The sequence below is a fragment of the Lichenostomus cassidix genome, chromosome 2, assembly GCF_008360975.1.
Source record: "Lichenostomus cassidix isolate B80296 chromosome 2, HeHo_3.0, whole genome shotgun sequence".
NCBI classification, from domain to species: Eukaryota; Metazoa; Chordata; class Aves; order Passeriformes; family Meliphagidae; genus Lichenostomus; species Lichenostomus cassidix.
In genome coordinates, this window is record NC_139482.1 from 35246960 (window position 1) to 35272846 (window position 25887).

The following is a 25887-nucleotide window of genomic DNA, read 5'->3' on the forward strand; positions in this document are numbered from 1 at the left end:
AGTAATTGCGTCACTTGGACGCCTCCTAAGTCCAGGATATTACACACTTGTATGACTGCAATGAGATAAAACCAAGTCACTGAGACTGCTTGAGACACAAGACAAAACCATGCAACACACGCCAGGTTTTGCCAAGATACCTGAATGAGTGCCAAAGGAGCTAGCTGGGGAACTGGAAGCAAGACTAGCAGAGTGTTTGGCAAATGCTAATAAGTTCTTGTCCCTTACAGAAGCCATGAACAAATTTCCAGGCTGCCTCATCACTTAAAGAGAAGGCCACAATCTGGACGCCTGGATCAATCTTTATCAGCTTTGCAGTACATTATGGCTGCAAGACAGTAATGATCAAATGGTATTTCACCAAGGTATTACACTGAAGAGTTCTGACACTGGTGCAGACTAACCGTGAACCAGTAAGTACCTGGAATGCAGCACTAAACTGAGACCTATGGCAAAAGGGTGCACTATACCAGGCCCTGTGTGAGATGTTTGCTTGGCAGTGTATTTACATCTTCTACAGATTTATTAGGCTACCTATCACTTGTGCACATATACAAAGGCAATGAAAAACAAAACAGTAACAAAGGTCTCAAGTAAATAATGCACTTTCACAGACATGGGATCAATGCCTCTCTATATACCAAGTCAATGTAAAGAAAATGCAGGTCAGGCATTCACATACAAAACCCATGAAAATGCTGTAAGAACACTAACCTGAAGGACAATTAACAGTGAGACAACCATTAACGTTTGCAAACTACATTATTTTTCTGAGTACAATATTCACAACCTTAATTTAAACTACAGTGACAATTATGCTTGTTGCTAAAGCGACAATTCTATGTATTTACAGAACAGGACAAAGAAGGTGAGAAATTGTGCCATTTCCATGATAGATTTAAACTACCTAAATGTTCACAGGTTATTCTTTGAACAAAATTTATATTGAAGGTTGATCTTTTCTAGAAATGATAGCATTTTAAGGTTTAAAGTAACCTTTCCCTTGTTCAATAATGAAATAAATCTAACATGCTCAGGGGAGGTTTTTCATGCCATTCAGATTAAATTTTAATTTTTTTTTTTTAAAAATGATTTGTCATGAAAGACCCAAAAGGGATCTGAATCCAGAAATATAAGTTGTCTTCTTCAGTGAAGGACCATGGCCTGTCCATGCATGATATCTTGAGTTTTATGTAGGCAGAATTCAATAGCAAATCTTGTCAGAATGACAGCCACAGTCCCTGCGGGGCTTCATTGATACAACACAACAAAAAGGCATCCCTCTGGCACTGGAAAGTTCCCAAAACACTGAAACCTCATGTAAAGCCATGCCTTTTCTTCCTACTAAACATGTCAAATGCTATCTGTCCCTCCATTTCTACAGTCACCCAGGACGCTCATATTTTTAGTTTATGTGTTCAGCTACTCCTGTCCTTTGATCGTCTTTCCCTATTTTATCTGCTCTATTTTCTCCTGATGCCCCCTCCTTTCTGAAGATCTCTTCTCCTCTTTCCACCACGCATGAATGCTCATCAAGAGAGCAGGGCATAGGTAAGTGTCAGGCTAACACCACCCTCTTGGGCTTCCAGACACAGCGAGGTGCTGCTGTGAAGTCCCTTCCCTGTCCCTGTCCCCATCCAAACACAGCAAAGGGGAACACAGCAATGGCATTACACACAGTGTTTAGGGCCTCCATGTTCATGACCTACAACTGGTCCAGGCCAGAGCAGTTCTACCCCTCTGGAAGGTATAGGTGACAGAGGTCGTCAGGGCAGTGCCCTTTCCCTTCTATACTCATGAAAAGCCAACTGGTGCCATACCCCCTTAGGGGAACAGCAGCACCAACATGGTCCTGCTCCTGGAACTCTTCTTAACTCTGCGTGTGATCTGCTGCAGAGATATCCCCAGCATGGATGCCTCATTTTGTACTGAGGGAGGTGCTAGTCAATGGAAGGACGTTGGAAGATTTGCTTTTATTCCCCATTTCAACAGCCAGCCTCTCACGTTCTCTCCATGTCTGGAGGTGCAATGCCAGGCACCAAAGCCGGGCTGAATTTTGTCCCAGTTAATTCTCTGGTCACGCTGGTGCCTGGAGGAATGTTTCTGGTGTAGGCCATATCAGCACCTCATCACCCTTTTTCTTTGTCTTTGTCCCTGCTCCTGGAGTTCCAGATCCCACTTCCCATCCTTGTTTTCCTTATCACTTTCCACGTAACTTTGGGCCATGTTCATCTTTCCTGAGAAGGAAGTTAGCCAAGATGCTGCTTGAACTCTTTTTCTGCCCCACTGCTGTTTAGCTGCAGCTGTGCCTTCCACTCCACTTTTTCAGTGGAGCAGCCTAAAGCGTCTGTGTTGTCTGGGGCACAGCAGCAGGAAAGCTATGGCAGGGAGCCTGGGCTAGGGATGTTACAGCTCATCACAAGGCTGACAGATATCTTGATTGCTGCATTTTTTTTGTGGGAAAGAGTGTGGAGGCAGTTTCTAGGATTGAAGGATTCTGGCTATGAAGACCCTTTGGAACTTCATACAAGCTGACATGTCAGCTGAGTGTTGACAGCCTATCAAGCAGCTGACAGGGCACGGTCCTCTGAACAGGGTGCTTCAGCCAAAAGCCTAGGAACAGGACTGGCAGGCCATTTCCTCTGAAAGCTAAAAGAAAAGCAGAGAAGGAACAGATGCTTCCCAGGAAGAAATACATGTTTTCTTGTTGAGAGTAGGGGGGAGTTGATCTCCATACTGCAGGACTTGATCAGACTGTACTACACCCCTTCCTTCTCCTTTATCTCCTCTCTCCAAGCCAGGGGAGCAGAAGGACAGACTTTATCACCATTCCTTTTGTCAGTTCTCCCTCCTTTATCACTTCTCATAAGAGCAGGGCACAAGTTTGACTCTCACCGCTCCCTTTTCCCGCATGGTATGCTGCTGTTGCTACTTTTCAGCCATGTTTTTTCCTTAGCAAAAAACTCAGTTCAAAGTCTGTTATGCTTCCTGAGGGCCACTGAACCAGCAGCCAAAGGCACCAGCCAACAGGGAGAAAAAGTCAAAACAAGCATTGAAACTCAGGCAAGAGACAAATTAACTATGCCCATATAAAAGTGACAAACAGCCAAATGCCACCAGGAAAAGACTGGATCTCCTCACTTATAGACACTCAGCTCTGCTGAGCCTCTCTGCAAGAGCAGTGTTTGGAACAGTGTTTGAAGGATGACACTGCAGACCTTAATCATGGCTTTTCTCACTACAAACCTGCCCTCGCTCCCCAAACTGACTAACCACTGTCCAACAGCTATTGCAAACACAGGACTCCATAGGGCAACAACCACACCTGTGAAAACAGATTTGGACTCCCAAAATTTTATCCAACAGTGGCAAAGTCACAGCAGTAGCTTCTACAACAACAAATTCTTTCCTACCACACCATCCTCAGTACAGAGGCAAGCACTAGCCCTCCCAGTCCAAGTGGTATCACTCCACTGGGTGGATGGCAGAGCACATGAAGAGTGAAAACTCGTAAGGGTAAAACACAGTCCAAGTCTTCATCCTCAGACACAGGTAGGGAGGAAGCAGGAGGTAGTCAGCTCATATGACTGGAGTGTGCTCACAGAGTAGCAGCCACAGCTGCCAGGAGTAGTCAGAAGAAATCAGAAGCCATCAGCCAGTAGCTGCCTGGTAGCATGCATGAAAATGCAGGAACAGAAAACAAACCCAGAACAGATGTAGAACAGAAATCAGACATGTTTCTGAATGTGAAATCTCTTTACAAGTGTCACTGGCAGAGCAATGACAAGTGTAGTCATAAGCGTGAGACAGACATTGGGACAAAACAGCATGTCCTGGAGTGGCCCCAGAAGGGCTCACAAGCCAGACAGGAGCATTTTTCAGATACCTCCCTGCAGGCTGCTCTGAAACACATGCAGTGTGCGATGTCCAGGGTACAGGAGGACACGTAATTTTTGTCCAAAGTAAAACCCTCAAATACAGTTAATGTGGAGTGTAGACTCCCCAGAAGAAACTGCCCCAACCTGGCTGTCTGCTTCCCTTGCACTACCCTACTGGCTCACAACAATGCACAGCCTGATACCAGCCTGTGCTCTGCCCTGCAGACCCTTGGACCTGCCCCACCAAGACATTGTTACAGGATATGTGAAAACAGATGAGTGTTGACACCATTTCCATCACAACAGAGACTCTTTATGCTTCACATTAGAAGATGAGGAATATAAATGCTTACATTTAAAAAGATCCTACACAATAAATGTACAGCTATCCAGTGCTTTCACTATCTCAAGGTCAACAGCAGTTGACAGCTAAAGTTCCTTTTTTCATCTCAAAGGGGGATTCACTCCTCCTCTGTTCCTCCACTCAGGATGAACCAATTATAAACCTTTTGTTTGCATGAGATCTAGCCAAACAACAATAATTTATTTTGTAAACATAAGAACTCTATTACAATACTGCATGGATTTTGTATACCATCTTTTATCTGGATGATGTTGACGAATTTGTACCAACATTTGTAGCAAACTCAGCAGACTACTACAGAGATGACTCCTAATCACTTCTCTCCCATAATCAACCCATGAGGCATTTACTGTTTGAAGTTACTGTGTGATCTCCTGTTCCAATTAAACACAGGAGAAGTTTCACTTCTGAGAAAACAGGATTGGGCCCCTGTGGCATGAAGAATTTCACCATTCCATCAGAAATGCCTGTCTGCCAGCCTTGCAGACTGCCAAGTCTGGCTCCTTGGCTCTTGAACAGCATCAGCAGGATGGAAACCACATGAAGATTGGAAAAATGTGCAAAGCCAGAGGCCAAAGAAAAGAGAGCCACACAGAAAGATCATGTGCAGCTCCTGAGTTGCTGATAGAGAGGAAAGGTTCTTGGAAGTTGAGAGCTCTTTTTAGACAGTATCTGTATTTTTCCACAATGCGAGTGAATTACAGCATTTGTCTAAAAGTGATGTGTGGAATGTATCTCTTGGAACAACTCAGTAACTACATTAAGAAGAACTTTGAGCTAACACAGTAAATAAAATCAGTGCATGGTAAGAACGGAGTATTACAGGAAACCAATCTTCCTTCTAAGAATGGATGCAGACTAGAAAGTTAGCACCAACATGACTATTGTGGCACACATTTTTTGACAATGTGAAACATGTATAAATAGAACATCCTGCAGATGTTCCTTTCCTCCCTAGTCCATTTCTGTTTTGCACACACCCATTGTCTAAATCCACACAGAAAGAGTGGTTATGGCATCACTAGATGTACTTGCCACGACATTCCATAAAAGCATCTAAAAGAAAACTACGTTGCCAATCACAAGTTGAAAATACAGCTCCAAAACACATCATACTCATATTCTTTAACATAGCTGAAACGTTTTAATATACATACCCCATTGTATCTAAGTATTCATCTAGTCTATAATTTATTATTCCAACACAAAATAGCGGTGTCACAGTACAGCTGGATCTGGAGAGAACAAGGAATGCCAGCAAACTTTAGGCTTTTTTTCATTTGAAATTATGTGAAAAGTACAGCTCTTCTGCAGATATGTAACTGTCTAGATATGAATAAGATATAATTCATAATATTGACTAGCTTCTTGCTTTGGATTCATTGAGAACAGTGTTTTGAAGGCCATGACCTAGCCACTAGCACAATGGACTGCCCAGGACTTATTCTCAGTTCTGTCACAGTCTTCACAGGACTTTAGATAAAGCTCTTTGCACTTTCTGTTGTGGTGTAATTAAGTGTAGCCATAAAGCAAAATTTAAGTGATTGAAAGCTCATATCCCTAGGAATTACCCCTCTCAGTGATATATGTGTATAAAATGCAATATATATATATACACCTGTCTGTGTATTGCACACCTCATTGATGTACAGATACAGATGTATGTTAGAAGAAAAAGTGTTTGCATGCAGTCTACTACAACAAGGATCCAGATACAATAATTATGGAAAGCAGAGCTTCCATTTAGAAACTAAGTCTCACAGTCATGCATCCTTATTTAAAAAACAGTAAAGTTCAAATCTAACGACTCTTTCCAGCAATTACATTTATGATGTAATTTATGGCATTTATTAAACTCCTAACATATGGAATGCTCCTTTTATGTCAAATTGCAAATTTCCCAACTCACACGCAAGTGAGTTTTATAAACTGCTACAGCAGGAACATTTCATTTTGCTGTGACTTACAGTGGCAAATCCTGAAGGGCTACTGGGGATTATCTCAGTTGTCTGGAGCAAACCAAGGTTGTGTGTTTGATCCCCACATTGGCCATTCACTTAACAGTTGGACTCGATGACCCTTGGGGGCTCCCTCCAGCTCTGAAAATTCTGTGACTCTGTATTGCTACAGACTAATTCACTTGAAACATAAAACCAAGCCAAAAAATTTCATTTCTCCATATTTTCATTAATAGAAAGGACTGATGCCCAGATCCAGCAAAATCCTTAGGCTGATTCTTTATATCCCATGCATATAATCAAACTAAGTTGAATGATCCGGATATGCACATGGACAAAGCTTTAACAAAGGGGAAGCATTAGCAGAATCTGGGCAACCAAGAAGTCATCCATTGGCCTCTCCTGCTCATCATCTTTCTGCTCTGAACCTGTTGTATATTAATCTGCTCTGAAGCATTGTTTTAGGCAGTTATAGGCGATCTGTACGCAGTCTGGTTCAAGTTATCACATCTTATAAATAACCTAACAATATTTTGCCGTGCTAATTTTATTTCATCACTCCTGAGGACTAAATGGGGGTAACAGACCTGGTCAACTTGAAATACAAAACTCAAATGCTAATTTAATTCATGTTCTTTTGCTTACAGAAATGAAAACAAAATTAAATAACTTCACCAATGGGGAAGTATTTGCTTTTACTAGTCTTAAAATCAAATAGCACCAGCAAATGCAGAGCTGCAGGTTTTGTTCTTTTTCCAGTCACACAGCCACTTGCTTGGAGTTGTTTATTTTTTATGTTTCGGGTTGGGGTTTTTCCCCGAGTGAATGGTGAAGTGACACAGAAATCAGGTACAAACACAGCTTAATACAATATAAAAATTACCAATAGGAAGAGATGGTAAGCACTGAAGTCAACAACAAGTACTATGTTCTACAGTAAGAAAAATTTCCTGATTAAAAAATGCATACATATTTTGCAGGGTAAATGCTTCTCTATCCTCTGCTTGCACACTTTCCAGTGCATGACACTTCCAATTTTGAATCAGACTTCTTTCCTTCTCAAAGGAGAAAACTGAGGGGCTTTCTATTAATTTAAACCTACACACAAATGAAATTTAATCCTGAATTTAAGAAAATTGCGGTATGGATATACTTTTAACTATTGATTCTAATATCATGTCGTCTATAAAGGTCCACTAACACATTACTTGTGTCTTGAATTAGAAAGAAAAAACAATAAAAATCAAAAGTACAGGCACAGCAGTTTTAATAATACTGTAGTAAGTGTTTTTTGAGCAGTATAACTGGCTGCAAAACATGATGGTAAAGCATCCATATGCTTGTCAGAACTTGAAAGATAAATACACTTTCAAATTTTATATATATATATACATAGACATATACATATATCTCCATTATATCTCCATATACACACCAAAATGCCTCAAATAAGAAGGTTTTACGTATGTCTTAAATTTGTTACACTGGGAGTACTGTCCTGTAAAATACATGTCCTTAGATGGCAACACTTACAACATTCAAGCAAAAAATATGATGGGAATGTGAGAATGTGATTAATAACCCCACTTCTAAATAATTTTCTTCATTTTGATTTCTGGTTTTTTTTTTACTGAAGAGACAAATTCTTGACAATCAGGATAAAAACCATATGTTCATGTATTCACATTATAACTTAAAAACTTCTTTGGGACATGTGAAGTATTGCTATTTTTCATTCCATCAAAACATCTGGATTTTAGTGGTTTTATAGCACAAACGACTTGTTCAGAATATAGCCTTTCCCTGTTTAAAAAAATTTATACCCCATTCCATTCTCATCACATGGCTAGCATATGTTTCATGCCAACTTTATTCAAGGCCAAAACCTATTGTAACTCATCAGGCCAATGAATTACTACAGGAATGTAAAGCAAAGCTAAAAAAAAAAAAATCCAATCAAGTCAGTCAAAAAATTCCTCTGAATACCAAAAATATTCCACACTATTCCAAGAAGTGAAGAGATAAATTACTATCAGATTCCTGGTTTTTCTCAGAAGGTTATCATAACCAAAGAGGTGAAAGAAAAGAAATAGAGGATGAAAAAGTTAGCTTAGTTCCTGTATGATGTGTCATTTCAAGTACAGTTTTCCAAAATAAGTAGATCAGATAAGAGCAAGGAAGGAATGCAAATTATTGAAATATTTCTTCTTCCAACAAAATAACAAAACCAAACAAACCAGCTTACCCCATGGAGGCATTGTTGAAAACATGGTTGTTTTAGATTGAGACTATTCCATTTGCCAGCACATCCTCCTGAGGTTTGCTCACCATTTGCCTCTTATTTCCAGTAAAACTTGGAGATAGCAGAGATACAAGATGATCATTATTCATCTCCTTTTATATATAAGGAGAGGGAGGCAAAATAGAAACAATTTTTTACTTTTGGGAAGGTGAAACAGTCTTTTGGTTTTGGGTTTTTTTTTGTCTCTCCCAGCTTTGCAGCAAAAGGTTTGCTACAACTGTCTTTCTTTTCCTTGATTTTTTTATTGTTGTAAGATTCAACCACTGCTACTTTACATTAGTATTGTCTCTAAGGCAGTGAGAAGACAACTTCCTCTGCAATTCCACTGACATTTCACTGAACCAGCAATGAGCCACTCAATTCACAACTATAGTAACATCTTCTTCACAAGTAAAAATATGTGAGGATTTTAATTTGGGTGAAAACTGATGTGGTATCACTTGAGGGAAAAGAGCAGCCCATAAGCTTTGGACAGTACAGATGACTAAAGAACAGAACACAGGACAACACTGTAAAGGGACAACAAGGAATACAGACTGTGATTTCTTGGAAGAGGCCACCTTAGTAGAATCAAGGAAGATCAGCCTCATCAGCAGATTTGTAAAGCCGGCAGCTCAAAAGAAGCATGGCCACCTCAAGTTTGAAATGTCCTAGCCTCTTACTCCTCAAGTGCCAATCTACACTAGATAACCCTTTGGCAATTTTCACACTGTTTCAAAAAGTAATGGACACTGGCAAATCTAACCATTTCCATTCTGGAGAACCACGAGGCTTATCAGTATTGTGGCACACAATAGAAATTGATGGGTTCCTCATAGACTGCTTTCCTTGAAAGCTTGAAAAATCTTTCCCTAGACACTTTACTTTCAAGTTAATAAACTTCTATCACTGGGAAACATAAAAATGAAGCTTACACTTGCAACCTTAATTCTGTCTTTTGCATCTATGCTTTATTTATACAGTACTTAAGTAAGTGATCAAACACTATTTTCCAGTGGACTTATGTGTCAGTGCAAAGAAAGGCAAAAGTTCAGAAAATAATTTTAAGAATGTAATAAAGGAGAATATTTCTGTACATTCTTTTAGCTGTGTACGTCAGAAGATAAACAGTAACCAAAGACAGCAAACAAGTGAAGTTAAGTTTCTAGATAACATTCCAGAAAAATTATCATCAGGACAGGATTTTATCCCTGTTTTCAACAGAGTGATGCTAAAGAAATAAGCATTGCCAGCAGGTCGAGGGAGGTGATCCTGCCCCTCCACTCAACCATGGTGAAGCCACATCTGGAGGGCTGTGTCCAGTTCTGGGCTGCTCAGCGCAAGAGAGACAGGGAGCTCCTGCAGCAGGTCTAGAGGAGGGCAACTAAGATGATTAAAGGACTGGAGCATCTCTTTTACAAGCAAAGGTTGAGGGAGCTGGGCCTGCTCAATCTCGAGAAGAGACGCCTGAGAGGGGACCTAATAAATGTGTGTAAGTATGTAAAGGAAGGATGTCAGGACAATGGATCCAGGCTCTGCTCTGCACTGCCAAGTAGTAGTACAAGACGCAATGGGTAGAAACTGATGCACAGAAAGTTCCACCTGAATATGACTAAGAACTCCTTTACTGTGCATGTCTGAACATTGGAACAGGTTGACCAGAGAGTTTCTGAAGTCCCCCTCACTGGAGATATTCAAGAACTGCCTCGACACAATCCTGTGCCATATGCTCTTGGATGGCCCTGCTTGAGCAGGGAGGTGGGACCAGATCACCCCCTGTGGTCCCTTCCAACCTGACTCATTCTGTGATTCTATGAGTTCATAATCAGGGTGAGCTGATTTAAGAAGGTCCTGTTTCTCTTCCTGATGACATACTCCCTCCACTTCTACTAACTCCAGCATTCTTCAGACTCTTCCACAAGACACAGACATGGCAGAGGATAACCAAACAAAAAAACTGCATAACCTGCCAGATACATGAGTTAAGTCAATCCAAAGAGCTGACAGGAGGAAAGAGAGGGAGCAGTATTTCCCCACATATGCTGCAAAAACTTACGTCCACCTAGCTGCCAGACTAAATGCAATTTTAACCATATGCCTCATTCTGGAACTGATATCTGATTATGTGGGTATTAGGTTTGCAAATACATGCGGTTCACAAATATGACCAGCACCCACATTTATGTCTGAAGTCAACAGGAGCTGCTTTTGGAACACGAGGAAATGCTAAGAACTTGGAAAACTTCTGGCAGTATCCTGTGAATTAGCTCCTACTTGCGACATGGAGATAATCACATCCTTCTCACCATTAAGATGAAACACTTGTGAGGGATATAGTTATCAGAGCAATCAACGCTATAGAAAAGCTCTAGAGAAAAATGAGTCTGCCCTGCCAGGCTCACTAGTCTTGTAAATAAGGCCTATTATTTAACATGGCTTATTCTAAACACCCAATGAAGGAGAAAACCTGTGGAAAAAATTATGTCAGGATATATATATACACACTGAAAGGGCTAAAGTAGATTCACAGAAGACAGACTACGCAATCCAAATGTTCTTTTTACACAGCTAGGAGCATTTCATTCCTAGAAGCCTCCAAATCCACACAGATATAGGTGAAACAGGAGAAATATAGAGCAGGAACAACAGCTCCATCTCCTCCACATCTGCTTATCCACTGACATCTTCTGACTGGACTGATGGGGATACAACATCCCAAAGCAGAACTCAATGGAAGCTGGAGAGCTTATGCTATGTAGCAACCTGAAGAATCTGATAGAAGTATTTTTACTAACAGTCTCTTTAAAGCCATGCCTCCTGAAATCACAATGTAACAATCTATGAGGAGTAAAAAAAATACATACAGTATGCTTTACAACAAACCTATGCATTTAATCAGACTTGGAAAGCCTGGGTTCAATTTTTTGCTCTGTACCAGACACCCTCTGTGCCTCAGGCAAGCCACATTGCTACCCCAAGTACTGATTCTTCCTCCATAGATGCCAAAGATGAGACTTCATAAGAGAGAACAGGAGAACGCACATGGTAAAGTTTGAGACACTCAAAGAATAGTGAGTGTCTCAAAGACAGAAAGAACACTGATGAACATTCCAGAAAAGCCCACAGAAGTGTGTCCTCAATATTCATTCATTTTCTTTAATGACTAAACTTGCAGTACATCTCAGTAAAAGCTGTCAAACTATCAAAGGACATAAACAGTTCACTTTGAAATAAAAATACATAAATGTTGAAACAACTGCAATACATAAACATGAAAAAAATTCCTCTACCATTTGCTTGGTGCTCTCAAAAACAGCAGCGCATCCCAATTAGTGTATCAAAAAAACGTAAGAGAACACAAACACAGGAGACAGGCACTCAAAGTCTGCAAAGACAAAATTTTTCAACTCTCACATTGCCTCCAAGACCACAGCGCTGTTCAACCACCTATTCCAAACCTCCACCTTTTTCCAAATTCAAGCCTACTTGAAGCAGGTTGTAAGACTCAACAAATTGCCACTACTCTGGGCTGACACACTGAGCTGCACGAGGTGTCTCATCAAGCGACACACCAGCAGCTCTTTGTCTCACACCGTGAGAGACACACTGCTCTGGCTTTTCCTTTGACCTGACTTGCAAAACAAGAGAAATCGCAGCACACTGCAGGGCAAGAGCACAGAGGCTCTACCTGGCATCCTGCCAGCCAGCTCTAACAGATTTTGGTACTGTGTTGTTTTATATTTAGCAAGAAGCAGGTCCCAGCCTTCTGCTCAAGCTTCAGATTTCCAGAGGGTGTGAGGAGTAACTGCTTGTAGAGCAGGCTAATTCTGAAGTGAAAGAGGGCACAGGCAATGGTGTGAGCAATACTGGCAGAGACGCCTGATGTCAATCAGGAAGGAAAAATATGGAATATCTATGCATTGTCACAAGAATTAAAACAAGACTATTTCAGCCAGAAGAAAAAAAAACAAGGCAAAAATTGCACAAGACTGGATCTTCACACCTTTGATGTTTTAGGTCTTCAATGTCTCCCACTATCCTGTTTCCACCTACATGGGTGCACCTGTAAGTTCTGTAACCGCGTAAGTTATTTATGGCAAATTATCAAAACTGAAAACACTAACTTCAGCCTCTCAAAATACCCCCGACAAAGCCCAGAGAACACAAGGGGATGAAGAAAAAAGAGCAGTAAAATATATCACCTTGCAGTCCTGAATTGCTTTACCATATGAAAGGTGGATAAAATGCAAATTAGGAAACAAACATCCATATCAGAGTAAAAAACAAACAAAAAAACATCCAAGAAAACAAACCAAATAAAACGGGGAGGTAAAAGAACCTACAATCTGATAACCTATAACTAGCTGTAAGGCTAAAAATTAACACAAAATTCTCCCTAAGATCTCTGTGTGGAAGCATTATGACTGAAGAAAAGGCATTTACTTAAAAGAAACACAAGACAATTTAAGAACTTAACAACTATTAAAAAAACATTATGGCGCAATTAACATACTTATTTTAATAGAAAGAAATCTAAAGAAAAACATTGTGTACTTACTATCATTTAGTGTCGTGAAGTCCAAGAATCGATATTCATAGCAAACATCTATCTTGGTTTCTACCTGGGGTCTCTTCAAAGTTGAATAGATATTACCAGGTCGTTTTTCATCATGCTTCTCTAGTTTGTTCAATCCACAACCCATTTCAGCAGTTCCTGGTACACAGAGGTAGGGAAAAGGGAAAATGCATCAACATGATTGATATAGAGTTTTTTTCTTTCTGGTTTCATGCCCCACACTAGTACATTATGGTGATTTTTAATTTTTAAATACAAGCTACTACAAACTACAAAAAATCATATAATTAAATAAATGCTAAGATAGTAACTGTAGTATACAGTTCATATTCATTATTTCACTGGAAAACTGACAGTTGCATGTATGTACTTTGCATCTTTCAAATGTATTCAACAATACACTCCAGAAGACACATATTCCATTATAAAAAGTAGCTGAAAATGCAAAATACCTTGCTAATATTAAGGCTGTCAACCTAATAACAAAATCTATATATGCAGTTACTAGGAGAGCACCTAGTATTAACTTTTACAGAGATCTCTGTAACTTTCAAAATAATATCTAGCGTTGTAATTCAATGTAAAAAGCAAGTTCTCTCTCCAGAGAACTACCCGCATTTACAAAACAACCTCACTTCCTCCCATCTCATTTTTTTAGGAAATAATGGCACTTTACGGAATCTGTCTTCAAAACAGAAGAGGTAGCTGGCTGCAGAACTGCACTAGATAAATCTAGTTCTCTTTAAAAAGCTGCCAGTCCACAACATTTTAAAGGATTATTCCTAACAACCATTCCTGCTACACATTAAATGTTTCTCAATATCCTGCACATTACAGCTGATCTAAGTATGAAACAATGGAAGAATTATTTGGTGAAAATATCCAGATGATCCAAACCCTCTAATTCCTCCCAACAACACTAGTGTGGCTGAGGCAAATTATTTTAACCAGCAGGAAGTATGAAAAAGACAAGTATGAAGACACACCAGGTAGACACCTGAGGTTTTTCATTACAACCCACCCAACATCCTGCCTCCGCCTACGTGGAGAAACTCAAGCACTGGGGACAGGGAAGGAAAAGCAGAATAAACGCTCAGTATCAAAGAGTGGCTCCCACATGCCACCCCAGACACCTCAAGGCATGGGATCCATTCAGTGAAAACACACTGCATGGAGCATCAGGAAGGTCAGTGTCACAGCCTCCCTGCAGCCTCTGACAGACACCAATGAGCACCTGAGAAAGTTCAGTCACTGATCAGGGCTGCCTTTACCTTGACAGTTAGTAAACCTTAAGTGGAGAATGAAAACCCTGACCAGGTTCACTGTCTCCAAAGAGCTGCTTGTAAGCTTATGCCACAGCTCCATTGCCCAAAAGCTTAGAAAGTGAGTCAGATTTCCAGCCCCAGTGTATTTGGAAACTACCTGCAGAAAATTATCTACGTTTTCATTTATACTGTGCTTTAAGTTTTATAAATTTTGTCCTTCCCTCATACTTCCTAATGAAATCATTACTATTAGTAGTTACCAAATCCTTTGCTGTATTTTGCTAGGATAAATGCACTCAAGTCCTTTTCTGCCATTTCCTAGACAGGATCTCTGCTTCCTTTGTCACCCCACTCGCTCTCATTTGCATCACTGTTCTCATTTCTCTACACAATCACAGGTGGCCATATGCTCAAAATGAGAGCTTAACAAGGCTTATTAAAATAACATTGATGCTTTCCTAGCTCTACTGCAAATAATACACCTACTGCACCTAAAATCATCATTCACAGCTGAATCATCACATTCACAGTTTACTGTCAACTTCCCAGTAGACTAAAAAAAAACCTGTTTCTCTTGATTTTTATCCAACACAACTAACTGAGAAGTTTCCAACTCATCCCTCATAACTTTGCTCAATTCCTTTGCACTTCTACTGCTCAGTAATAATCTCACCCCATTCTCCAGCAGTGTTGGAAGGAGGAGCTGGAAGTTTTTCTGAGCTTAGCAATACCCCCCACCTTCTTACCATGTGCAAAGTCCATAAATGCACACCTCCATCTTCCTGCAAAGTCCCTAATAAACAGATCAAAATGGGACTGAACAACATATGGATATTGAAAAAAGTAACATAGTAAACATTTGATCACAGAGAACCTGGAATCACAAAAAAAAAAAAAATTTACATAAAGACCTACAGCATTGAGAAAAAATGATGTGTCACATGTATTCCTGAAGTTGCAAAATTTGGTGGATTCATCCAGCAGAAAACAGCCTTCCCTGATTATTTTGAAAGGAAGATAAAAGCTATTTTAGTAATTTCTATCCATGAAATCGAGGTTTGCAAACTCATATTTTTTAATTTGGAATTTAAGGTTGAAAATCCTCAGGATCTTTTCATGTTCCCAAAGTGATACTTTCCACCTTTTTTTTTTCCTTTTTTTTTGTAATGACAATTATTACCATTGAAGGATTTTTCTTTCATATATACAGCAGTTTCTTCTTTTGCTTGTGCAATATTATTTGCTTCAGTCTAAAATGTTATTTATTTTAATACATAAACGTGTGCTGCATATTAATGAGCCTAACAAGACATTAGGTATTTTTCCATGAACTATAATGGAACACATCTGGCAGTATACTTGTGCTAGTGATGAATTAAAATAGCAGTAAGTGTTAGCAAGTGTACCAAATTTCTTGTTTCAGCAATGGCCTAGTAATTCTTATACATCATAAGTACACAGCATTTCATAAGGAAAACAATTCCATTTCAGAAGTCATTATGCTGCAGTGCCTGCAAACTTTAGTTGAACAAATAGTCTGAAATCCACAGGACTCTTAGACTGTGATGGCTGCAGAAGGAGGCCTTGGGGACTCCACATTTCACATCGAAGAGTTTTGCATTCTTTTGCAAATTGGGGTGAAAATGCTAAATAATAAAAGCCTGCACTTCCGACAGCAGCCACAGACAGTCTCCTGTGCCTCTCCAGCAAAAATTTCCTCAGCCCTTTGGAGAAAAACTGCTCCACCCTTACTGCCCATGAAAGCAATGACCTCTGCAAACAGTGACAACTCAAAAGCCATTCAGCACTAGCTACCTGCCCACTTGGGAATGGACTGAAAACATGCTTTTTTTGGTGTTAATTCCCTGAATGACTGCTTATGAGAAGACTGGTTTTCACCTTTGTGCTGTTTAGCTAGAACTTCAATCAGTATCCTTGAGGATGAATGCTTCCTCACATTTTGTTAAGTATAGGCAGTTATGTTACTTAAAGCATGAATATGGAAAAGGATGATGAAAAGAGATGCTTTCACTTGAAAAAAATGAGGGAAAAAAATTAAGTTTCACAACATCACAATCTTTTCCACAGTAATTAGAATACAAGTGCTACAGCAGTAGAAAACAAATTTTAAAAAGTAAAGTTCCTACTTTAACACAGGAGTCTAAGTACAAAAATAATTCCACAGCTGTAGGAATACTTAGTTTTCTCAAATATACTGATGATGTGTGCATGACAAGTCACCACTCAATCACCAAATTCTGTTCAAAGTTATCCCACAAACGTCATTCTGGGACAGCTTGCTTTATAACCTTTCAAAGGCTTTTAACATCAGTTGTTACCCTGTTCCTTTCCTTTGCAGCAAAGTTAGTGCTGCTCAGAGTCTTCCCACCATCGTCTGAAAATATCTCCTTGCTTTTCAGTTATAAACCTAGTTGCCAACAGGACATTATTCACCTTCTTCATTTTTTACACTGCAGTTACCAAAGAATGCTCTAAGAAACGTTTATCACTGATGTATTCAAAGTAATCTAAATGCACTTCAATGCACTTTTTAAGCAGGTGTATTATTTTGCTATAGGAGATGCTTAAGGTTCCTGTACTACATAGATTTAACCTAGCTCTCTATACCTGCACGTGAATTCCACTTCTTTTTATTCATATTAAACCAAAATATCGCTAATACTTACTTTTTAGTAGATTGAAAAACAATCCTTCAAAGATATTGCCAAATTTTCAAATTCTTTTTGCTCTGCAGTGGGTTCTAAGATAAACATTTTCTTTTTCATTAATGTAGAAATTAATTATCAACTCAGAAGTTCTACACTTAGATAAAAAAACCGTGAAAAAGTAACATTTAATGAAGAACATTAACCACTAACATGATGATTTAGCTATGGGCTTTAACAACTACACATGCCAGAAAAACTAATTCTGCCCACAAACTCACTTAGATTGCAAATTAATCTTACATGTGCTCTATGATCTTGTTGATCTCAAACTGTTCATGTGTTCAGCCACGTGATGATAAAACTAGAACTGAAACCCAAATCTCACAACAGATTGGGTTTTTCTAGTCTGTAAAGTTGCAGAACAACAAAGTCTAGTCAATTAATTCCTATATTTCTCTTGAAAAGGACAGCAAAGGCCTTCACTTAGCAAAGGAGCAGCTTGCTTCTGCCAACTGAGTTCAGAAATTTAACCCAGGATTCCTACATCCCAAACAAACACCCAATCACAAGCCCCAGAATAAGCCCCTTGCCCAACAGTGTTTTATTGAAACTGGTACCATCTTTTGCCATGAAAAAAAGCCCAAAAAATTACAACAAATTGTACTCAGCAAGCAAAAAAAAAAAAAAAAAGCCAACAGTATTTCCAGTTTTAATCACCTCTATGGTCCATGAAAATGAATGTATCTGGAATGTACCATTTTTCATTATATTTTCGTATAATTTGTACAGCTCTTTTAGAGATGTGTCAAGTTCTCAACTGATGATCGCTGAACCTAAGCTTTGCTAAAATACCCTTTTGCAGCTTGGGTTTGCTTTCTCGTATTGCTAGTTCGTGTTCAAAATAGATGAAATACAACAAGTTCAGAATTAGCAAAGAACAAGGATAAAATAATACCACGTAGCTAACAACTTATTTTCTTGTAAACAGTGATTCAGGTCCCAGGATTCCTTTTCAGCAGGAAAAGAGCATAAAGAAGGAAAGAAAAGAAAAAAAAAACAAGAAAAAAAACAAAACCAACAAAAACCAGCCCTTGCCTTCTGCCTGCTGTCTGATTTTCTTTTGGGGGTGTATTGGGGAACAAATAAGGCTAATTTTCTGATTTATTGATCTATGCTTTCATTAAACTCCTTAACAATTTATCTCCAAGGAATAATAATGAAAATTACACTGAAATGTAGCACAACCACATGGCTAATAGAAGCTTGAATAGATTACCAGAATAAGTAATTTAAAGGATCTTTATCAGCTACGTACATATTGGCTAAATAGTTTATTTCAACTAATCAATGCATTATGTCAATGAGTACTTAGAGGGATGATTTGAAAAGAATTCCAAAACAATTATTTTAAATACTTATAATAATAGAGTCAACTGTTAAGTATACAGCACTAGACTGAATATTCTAGCAAATGTGTAAGTGAAATACACTTCCATCTGAAATAGGAACAAGGTAATTTTAGTACTTACAATGGCAGCCAAGGAAAATGTGCTGTATGGAAAATTAATGCTTGTCACCTTATTTTTAAGCAGAATTAGTGAGAACAAGCTTGCTTGCATTAACATATTTAAAGCATTTATTGTCCGGGACTAGTGAATGCATTTTGCAAGCTTTACCATGAATTAATTTATTTTTTAAATACATATCCTAGGTTACTGCTAAAATACATATTCTAGGTTACTGCGGAAGTTCTTTTCACAAAATTATGGAATATAGTATTCTTACTGATGAATGCAGCAGCTGGAAAAAAAGATAACTGCAATGTATTAATAGGTTCTCTCTCTTGATTTTGGTTAAGACCTTTCATCCTTGTTCTTCCTTCCATGGGTAATACTTAGGTAGCTCACAGGGATGCTAGAAGGCATTTACAAATAATTACAGGACTTCACATTTGTTGAGCAGTAATGAGACATGCTTATTTTCTTAAACCCTCACTCCTGCAATCCTGACCTTTCCATTTTCCAAATAATAAGCACTTCATGCTCAGTTCACTTGCTGGCATGTGGTCACTTAATTCTTGCAGCCTTCCCAGTCTACAAAACACCAGAGTGTTTAGTCCTCCACTTAGCTCTAAAAAGCCCTGAGAGAGCTTGCAAATTATGGTTGAGTCCCTTTCCTAGCATAGTTAAAGCAGTGAAGCAGAGGAGGAATAACAAGGCAAAAAAACCAGCATAACCGAAGCAGAGAATTAAAAACACCAGACCTGACAAACTGGGTGTACAGGTAAACAAAGAAAGCAGAATAGGATGCCAGGATAATCCTTTGCTGGTTCCCAGAATAGAGCCATTCTCCTGGCTCGTCCTCTTTTTTCCCCACTGTGGCTTACCACTGCACAGGTTTTTTTGTAAGATTACACCATTTAAGAGGGAAATTCCTTACCAGGAGATACACACTTTATCTTTTTTATTTTTTTTTCAACAGTATTGCCTTCTGGGAAGATATGTAAGCATAGATTCAACAAATATTGCAATAATTTTCATTTGTGGAAGGGATCTGTGCTTAAGTAACTAATGTTTACCAAACAACTTAAAATATTCTGAAATACTTATAGAATACAAGCAACAATTACCATAAATCAGTCCTATCTATTGTCAGATGCTACAACTGACCAATTTTTTTTCACCTTATACTTATGAATTTGACCAGCTCTGCCAGGATTTTAGACTTGAGGCTGATAACTAAATCTCATCTTACAGGAAGGTTGGTGAAAGAATAATCCCAGATTTATCCTTTATGATTGATTTGATTTAAATTAAATTGCAGAGCAACCCAAGTAAATCTGCAATTAAGGTTTTCAATTTCAAAAAGCAAATCTCAAAAACTAAGGACTTCATTAGTGAGATGAACAGGAATGAGCAATTGGACGATGTGAGCACAGGGGAGGTCTGGAACATGTTTAAACTACAATATGAGTATCTGCAGAACTTGGAACCCAAAGAAGTGACATGAGAATTCATAAGAAGGTTTCCAGACACAGCGAGATGAATTACCTAATAAAGAAGGAAAGGTAGAATAAGCAGAGAGCTTAAGGGACAGGAACAAAGTTCAGCAGAGGAAACTACAGTCTCGGATCAAGAAACACCAGCAAAAAGTGAAATGTGCCAGAAGCCAAGGCAAGTCAGAGAGGCCAAAGATACCACAACTCAACAGAAGCAGAACACAAATCAGGACTAATCTGGATTCATACCAAGAACTCTACAAGACCTGTCATGATGAACTGCAGCCCCAATTGCTAGAAATAAAAACCAAACTATTGCATCGGGTTTGGTACTGTCTCCCAGAGAGACAAGAAAATGTACTGACTACACAAAAAAAAAAAAACAGAGGAAAACATAATTTGGCTAATTAAGGCAATTGCTAGTCTAGCTTCCAGAGTTTCTAGTTCAAGGAAGAAAGCAAAGTAATACATGGATAAATACGATATGGATTCAGTAAAGTTAGAACAGACTACCCTGACAGGTCTTGTATACACAAGTCACAAAGAAAGCACAGCACTAGCATGCAGCATGTCAAATAACACACCAGCATGATAACATGATTCCAACAAACTCTTATTAGGCGCTATTGTTCTTATTGCAGTGTTCACATCACTGACTTGGACTCGAATCTGCTGCCCTGCATAACACACTCACTTTGCTCTGTGCTGTCCCCGGGCCTGCAAGTCACCCTGCCACCTCTGCAGGCTCCCTGCCACCAGCCACACTTAACTACCTCTAGGCAAACAGCGCTGGTTTGTGTGTTTGTGTGTGTGTGCGTGTGAGCAACAGGGTGGGAGGAAGAGGAGCAAACAGGATCTGAGAGAACTGGTGGAGGAGTAAGGCAAGTGCTGTGCTAGCGCAGGAGAGCAATGTGAGGAACAGTAGGTTGGTGGGAGACCCTTGCTTCCCACACCACCCACATCACCCTGTAATGCTCATCCAAACTATTTAATACTGGGTTATACCACGACGCCATCTTTCAGTACAGCAAAAGATTCAGATAGTACCATATATTTCCACAAAATACTTTTAGCCGGTGTATTTTTGGTCAAGATAACAAAGTGTTAACGTCACTGAACAAAACACAGGTAAAATTTATGCCAAAATACCCTCTGCAAATGTTCAAGCAAGTTGCCTCTACGTGATGACAGGAGACTACCAGGATGCTGAGAAAGACTAGAGAACTACTCTGAAGAATACAAAGAGAAATCACAGCAGCTAACATACATTGTCTAGAAAATAAAGACTAAATGAACTTGACAAAAGCATGCATAGGAATGTTAGATACTAATCCAACTTTCTTTTAAAGTTAACCCCACACCACTCTGGACCCACAGAAAACAGGCATGAAAAACAGATGCATATTACAATATGCATTCAAACAGCTGCTTCATGACAGTATGTAAAACCATGGTAAAACACAAAACTAGACAGACTTCACAGTCCTGTGCTTACTGTTTTTTGCTAGTTTGCCATGGAGTAAAACCCCAGCCAATCGATGAAGGCAAAAGGTAAAGTGGACCACTAGCGCCAGGTGTGAAGCTGTGGGATCTCACATGAAGTTAGGGATGGAATAATAGTTGTGCGAATATTTTTCACTTATTGCAAATACAGACCTCATCAACTTTGATCTTCATTCTTGACAAGTCTGTGACCCCAGCTTTTCCACCACAGATTCTAAGGCCAGTTCATTATAGCCAATGTGGTATTTGTGTTTCCCAGTATCACAGCTCAGAATTCCCCTAGGTATTTAATCACAGCTGTATATACTCATTTCATGCTACATTCTCATTCTCAGACCAGGGAATGCCAGCATTCAAGAGGTGGAAAGCCCCTTGTCTAATGTAACTAACTTGAGGTTAAGCTAGATTCCTAAAATAACCCTTCATTCTGAGATTTTTCTTTTTCCCTAGAAAAAACAGAAATTAAATACACAAATGTGACCACTAGCATTGTGAAAAAGAGGGTTATTGCCAGTAACTTGTTACTCAATACCAGGACCTGAAATTGATTGGATTCATTAAAAATAAAACATAAAAGTATATGTTTAAAAAGATCTCCCCTTGTAAGCTAGAGCCCAGCCACATCTTGATAATGTTATTCTCCTACTAAATAAATAAATAAATGTATAATTTTTTTAAAGTGAACACAAATAGAAGCGGTATACACAGCTTCCAAACTTTGGCTGAAAACATTAGAGAACATTTTGTCAGGTATAATTATTTTCAATCCAACATTGGCTTTGGCACACCAGCCACCCCCAGCAAGGCTCCAGCACCGCTCCCTGTCCTGAACACAGCAGCCCGTGGCTCAGCTCGCTCCCTGCTTCGAGCTGGAAGCGCTCTGCAGGGAAAAACGCTCAGCCGTAATGGAGAGCAAATGTCTCCCATTAATCACTCGCCTAAGCCCAAAGTATCAAAGAAGCGCTGTAAAGTCCATTCAACTAAATTCCCCTTTTCCAGAAATACACAGGCTGTAAGAAGAGGGTGCTCTGACAAGAATTCAGACAAACCAGAGAGGAGGGAAATGTACTTCATACTAAGGCAGACAAATGCCGAACCATGGCCACGCTGCCTCTTTATATTGTAAGAAAAACGTGCTTAAACAATATCACGGACTTAAAAAGGCAATAAAATCGGAAAACAGCGACTGTAAAAGCCCAGAGCCCAGCCAGCCACACGATGGCACGGCACCGCCGCCTCCACGTGCCCGGCGTGTGAGGAGCGGCGCCGGGCCGGGCAGGGCGGCGGGCGCTCACCCGGCTCCCCTCAGAGCTCCCTCCTCTCCCGGCTCTGCTTCACCGCGGCGGGCGCCGGACGCGGAGCACCATCCCGCCGGCTGGGAGCGACTGCCGGCGATGCCGCCTGCGGGCCGCCCCGGCTGCGGGCAGCCCGGCGCTCTGGGCACCCACGGGCTGACAGGACGGCACCGCCCGCCGGCCCCGCTCTGCCCCTCGGCAGGACCGCAGCGAGCAGCCGCACGGCCCGAGACCCGCCCGGGAAGCTGGCGGGAGGCAGTGCCCCCCCGCACCGGGCTCCAGCAGCCCCTCCACACCCGGGCACGCCGGCCAGCCCGCGCCCCGCTCCCAACTTCGGGAGCCACAGGACCGCGACGAGCCGGAGCCCCGGACCGCCTTTCCCCGCTCCGGCGCGCCGACCCTGCCCAGCAGCAACCCCCTCCCGCCCCCCCGCCAAGTTAGCCCGCTGGGCCGGAGCGGTGCGCGGCGGTACCTGGGGCAGGCGGCGGGCGAAGCGCAGCCCGGCGGTACTGAAGGATGCCCGGCGGGCGGAGACGGCCGGCCCCGCTGACAGTGTTTCCTCCTCCTACTCCGTCTGTCGCCCGTGCCCGCCCGCCGCGCTCCGGGGCCGCTCCCCCCGCGGCTCCGCGACAGGGAGGTGCCGGGGCAGCGCCGCGCCGGCACACGGCCCCGCCGCCCGGCACAAAGTTTGCGCGGCGCAGCCCGGGGCGGCGGCTCCGCTCCCGTTCAGCCCGGCCGGGGGCCGCGGCCACTTCCTCTTCCTCCGAGCGGCGGCGAGAGCCCCGCGCCCAGCCCGAGCCGCGCGGGGATGGGGCAGCTGCGCTTCCCGCCCGCTGCAGCGGCACAGCCCGCAGGCGGATTGCTCCGCCCGCCGGCCAGGGCGGGAAGTCCCCCACGCACTGCCCGCCTCAGCCCCCACCCCGGCCCCGGCACAGCTACCCCTTGCTCCCCGCATCATCGCTAATGATACAAAACTGGGAGGAATGGGCGATACCTTGGGGAGTTGTGCAGCCTTTTAGAAGGACCTCGGGAGGCTGGAGAGTTGGGCAGAGAAGAGCCATCTCAAATTCAACAGTGGCAAATGCAGAGTCCTGCACCTAGGGAGGATTAACCCCGTGCACCAGTACAGGCTGGAAGCCACCCTACTGGAAAGCAGCTCTGAGGAGAAGGACCTGGGGGTCCTGGTGGACAACAAGCTGTCCATGAGCCAGCAATGTGCCCAAGAAGGCCAAGGGAAGTCTGGGCTCCCTCAGGAAGAGCATTGCCAGCAGGCCGAGGGAGGTGATGCTCCCCTTCTACTTAGCCCTGGTTGGGCCACATTTGGAGTGCCGTGTCTGGTTCTGGGCTCCTCAGAGCAAGACAGACATGGAGCCTGTGGAGCAGGTCCAGCAGAGAGCTGCTAAGTTGATCAGGGAGCTGGGGAATCTTTCTTACAATGAAAAGTGGAGGGAGCTGGGCCTGTTCAGCCTCAAGAAGAGGCAGCCAAGAGAGGAGGGAGCTGTTTAATGTGTATGAAGTATCTAAAGCATGGGTGTGAAGAGGATGGAGCCAGGCTCTTCTTGGTGGTGCCAGCCACTAGGACAAGAAGCCATTGGCAGAAACTGATACACATGAAATACCACCTGAATATGAGGAAGAAATTTGCTGTGCAAGCGAGTGCACACTGGAACAGATTGCTCAGAGAGGTTGTGGTGTCTCCCTCACTGGAGATATTCACAAACCATCTGGATGCAGTCTTGTACCATGTGCTGTCCTATGACCGTGCTTGAGCAGGGAGGTGGGACCAGATGACCCACTGTGGTCTCTTCCAACCTGACCCATTCTGTGAGTGTACTGCAGCTGTTCTCCCTTCCCTTCCATCCCTACCTGGCATGGGCTCTGCCTCGGTGCTTTCAGCCCCACACTGTCAACCCAGTGCTGGGGTCACTACAGTGGCACAGGCCTCCTTATACCCACAGCCTTGAACATCTCCCGTTCTCTCAGATTGTGGCAAGCCCTCCTAGCTCCAGGTCAACTGAGTTCAGCTCCCTCAGCCTCTCCTTGCAAGACACATGCTCCATCCCTGGTCTTGTTGGCCCTCCACTAAGCTTGTCCCAGCTTGTCAGCAACTTTCTTGGCACTGGATTCTGAGAGGGGAATGACATACCTGGACACAGTATGTGGTCTGTAAGAGCCCTAATGAGTGCCAAATAGCTGTGGATCATCACTTTTTCCAAGCTACTGGCATGCTGTTGTTATCTTTGTTGGCTGTGGTCGTGCTGCCTGCTGTCATGCCCAGAGCCTTTGCAACAGAGCTGCTACCCAGACAGGCAGTCCCAAGTATAGGTCTCTGAAAGGTGCCCTCCCTTCCTAGAGGCTGAATGTTTGTCCTTGTTAAATTTCAAAAAGTTCATGCTGCCTTGTTCTTGAGCCTGCCCAGGTCCTTTCGGACAGCAGCCCAGCCCTGAAGCTGCTTGATGGCGCTTCAGTACGCAGCCATGTGCAAACATGGCAACAGTGGATCCTGTCATCTCCTCCTGGCCCTTGGAAAACATGTTAAAATACAAGAGGCCTCCACTTCCTTCTACCCTCCAGGCAAAGTGCAACCCATTAAACTACAACCGTCTGATCCCAGCTACACAATGAGCTTCTTACCTACCTAGCTGTCCACCCACCCAGACTACAGAACCCTAAGCACATAAAAAAATAGCACAGGAGCCAGTGCCTAGCACCCTACTAAAGTTTCCATGGTATCAGCTACCATCCCCACGCCTGCAAATGCCTACATTTTATGAAAGGTGGCAAACATTTGGTAAGGCACAATGGCACCCTTTCTAGACACATGATGTACACAAATTGAACTCTGTTCCAAGGGGACTCGATGATTTTACCAGGCACTGATTTCCTCTGATTTCCCCAAATTGTCCCTCTGGCCTTCTCTGGAAATAGGCTTGCTTTGGTTAATTGTGGACCCTCCTCACCCCACTCTCCCCCCACTCACTCCCATACACCACAAAGTGCAGAGAGCAGCTGCTCTGAAGGCATCAGTCAGCTCCTCCCAGCACACTCAGACACAGCCCAGAGCCCCAGCTCAGCCAGATTTTTATAGGTCAAGTTCTCA

General features: G+C 42.0%; 1 protein-coding gene across 2 annotated transcripts in view; it reads right to left on the reverse strand.

Moving 5' to 3' along the window:
- The window catches only part of RFTN1 (raftlin, lipid raft linker 1), a 94154-nt gene extending 70519 nt beyond the window's left edge, over positions 1-23635 (reverse strand). The window contains exons 1-2 of one of the 2 annotated variants that reach the window (XM_085051043.1): positions 23260-23635; positions 13040-13195 (exon numbers count right to left, since the gene is read on the reverse strand). In XM_085051043.1, coding sequence (XP_084907169.1) covers positions 13040-13184 — 145 coding nt within the window. In that variant the 5' untranslated portion in view covers positions 13185-13195; positions 23260-23635. Of the gene's footprint in view, positions 1-13039; positions 13196-20683; positions 20791-23259 lie in introns of those variants that run through there. The other variant, XM_085051042.1, reaches the window with a different exon arrangement.
- Positions 23636-25887: the final 2252 nt, after the last annotated feature.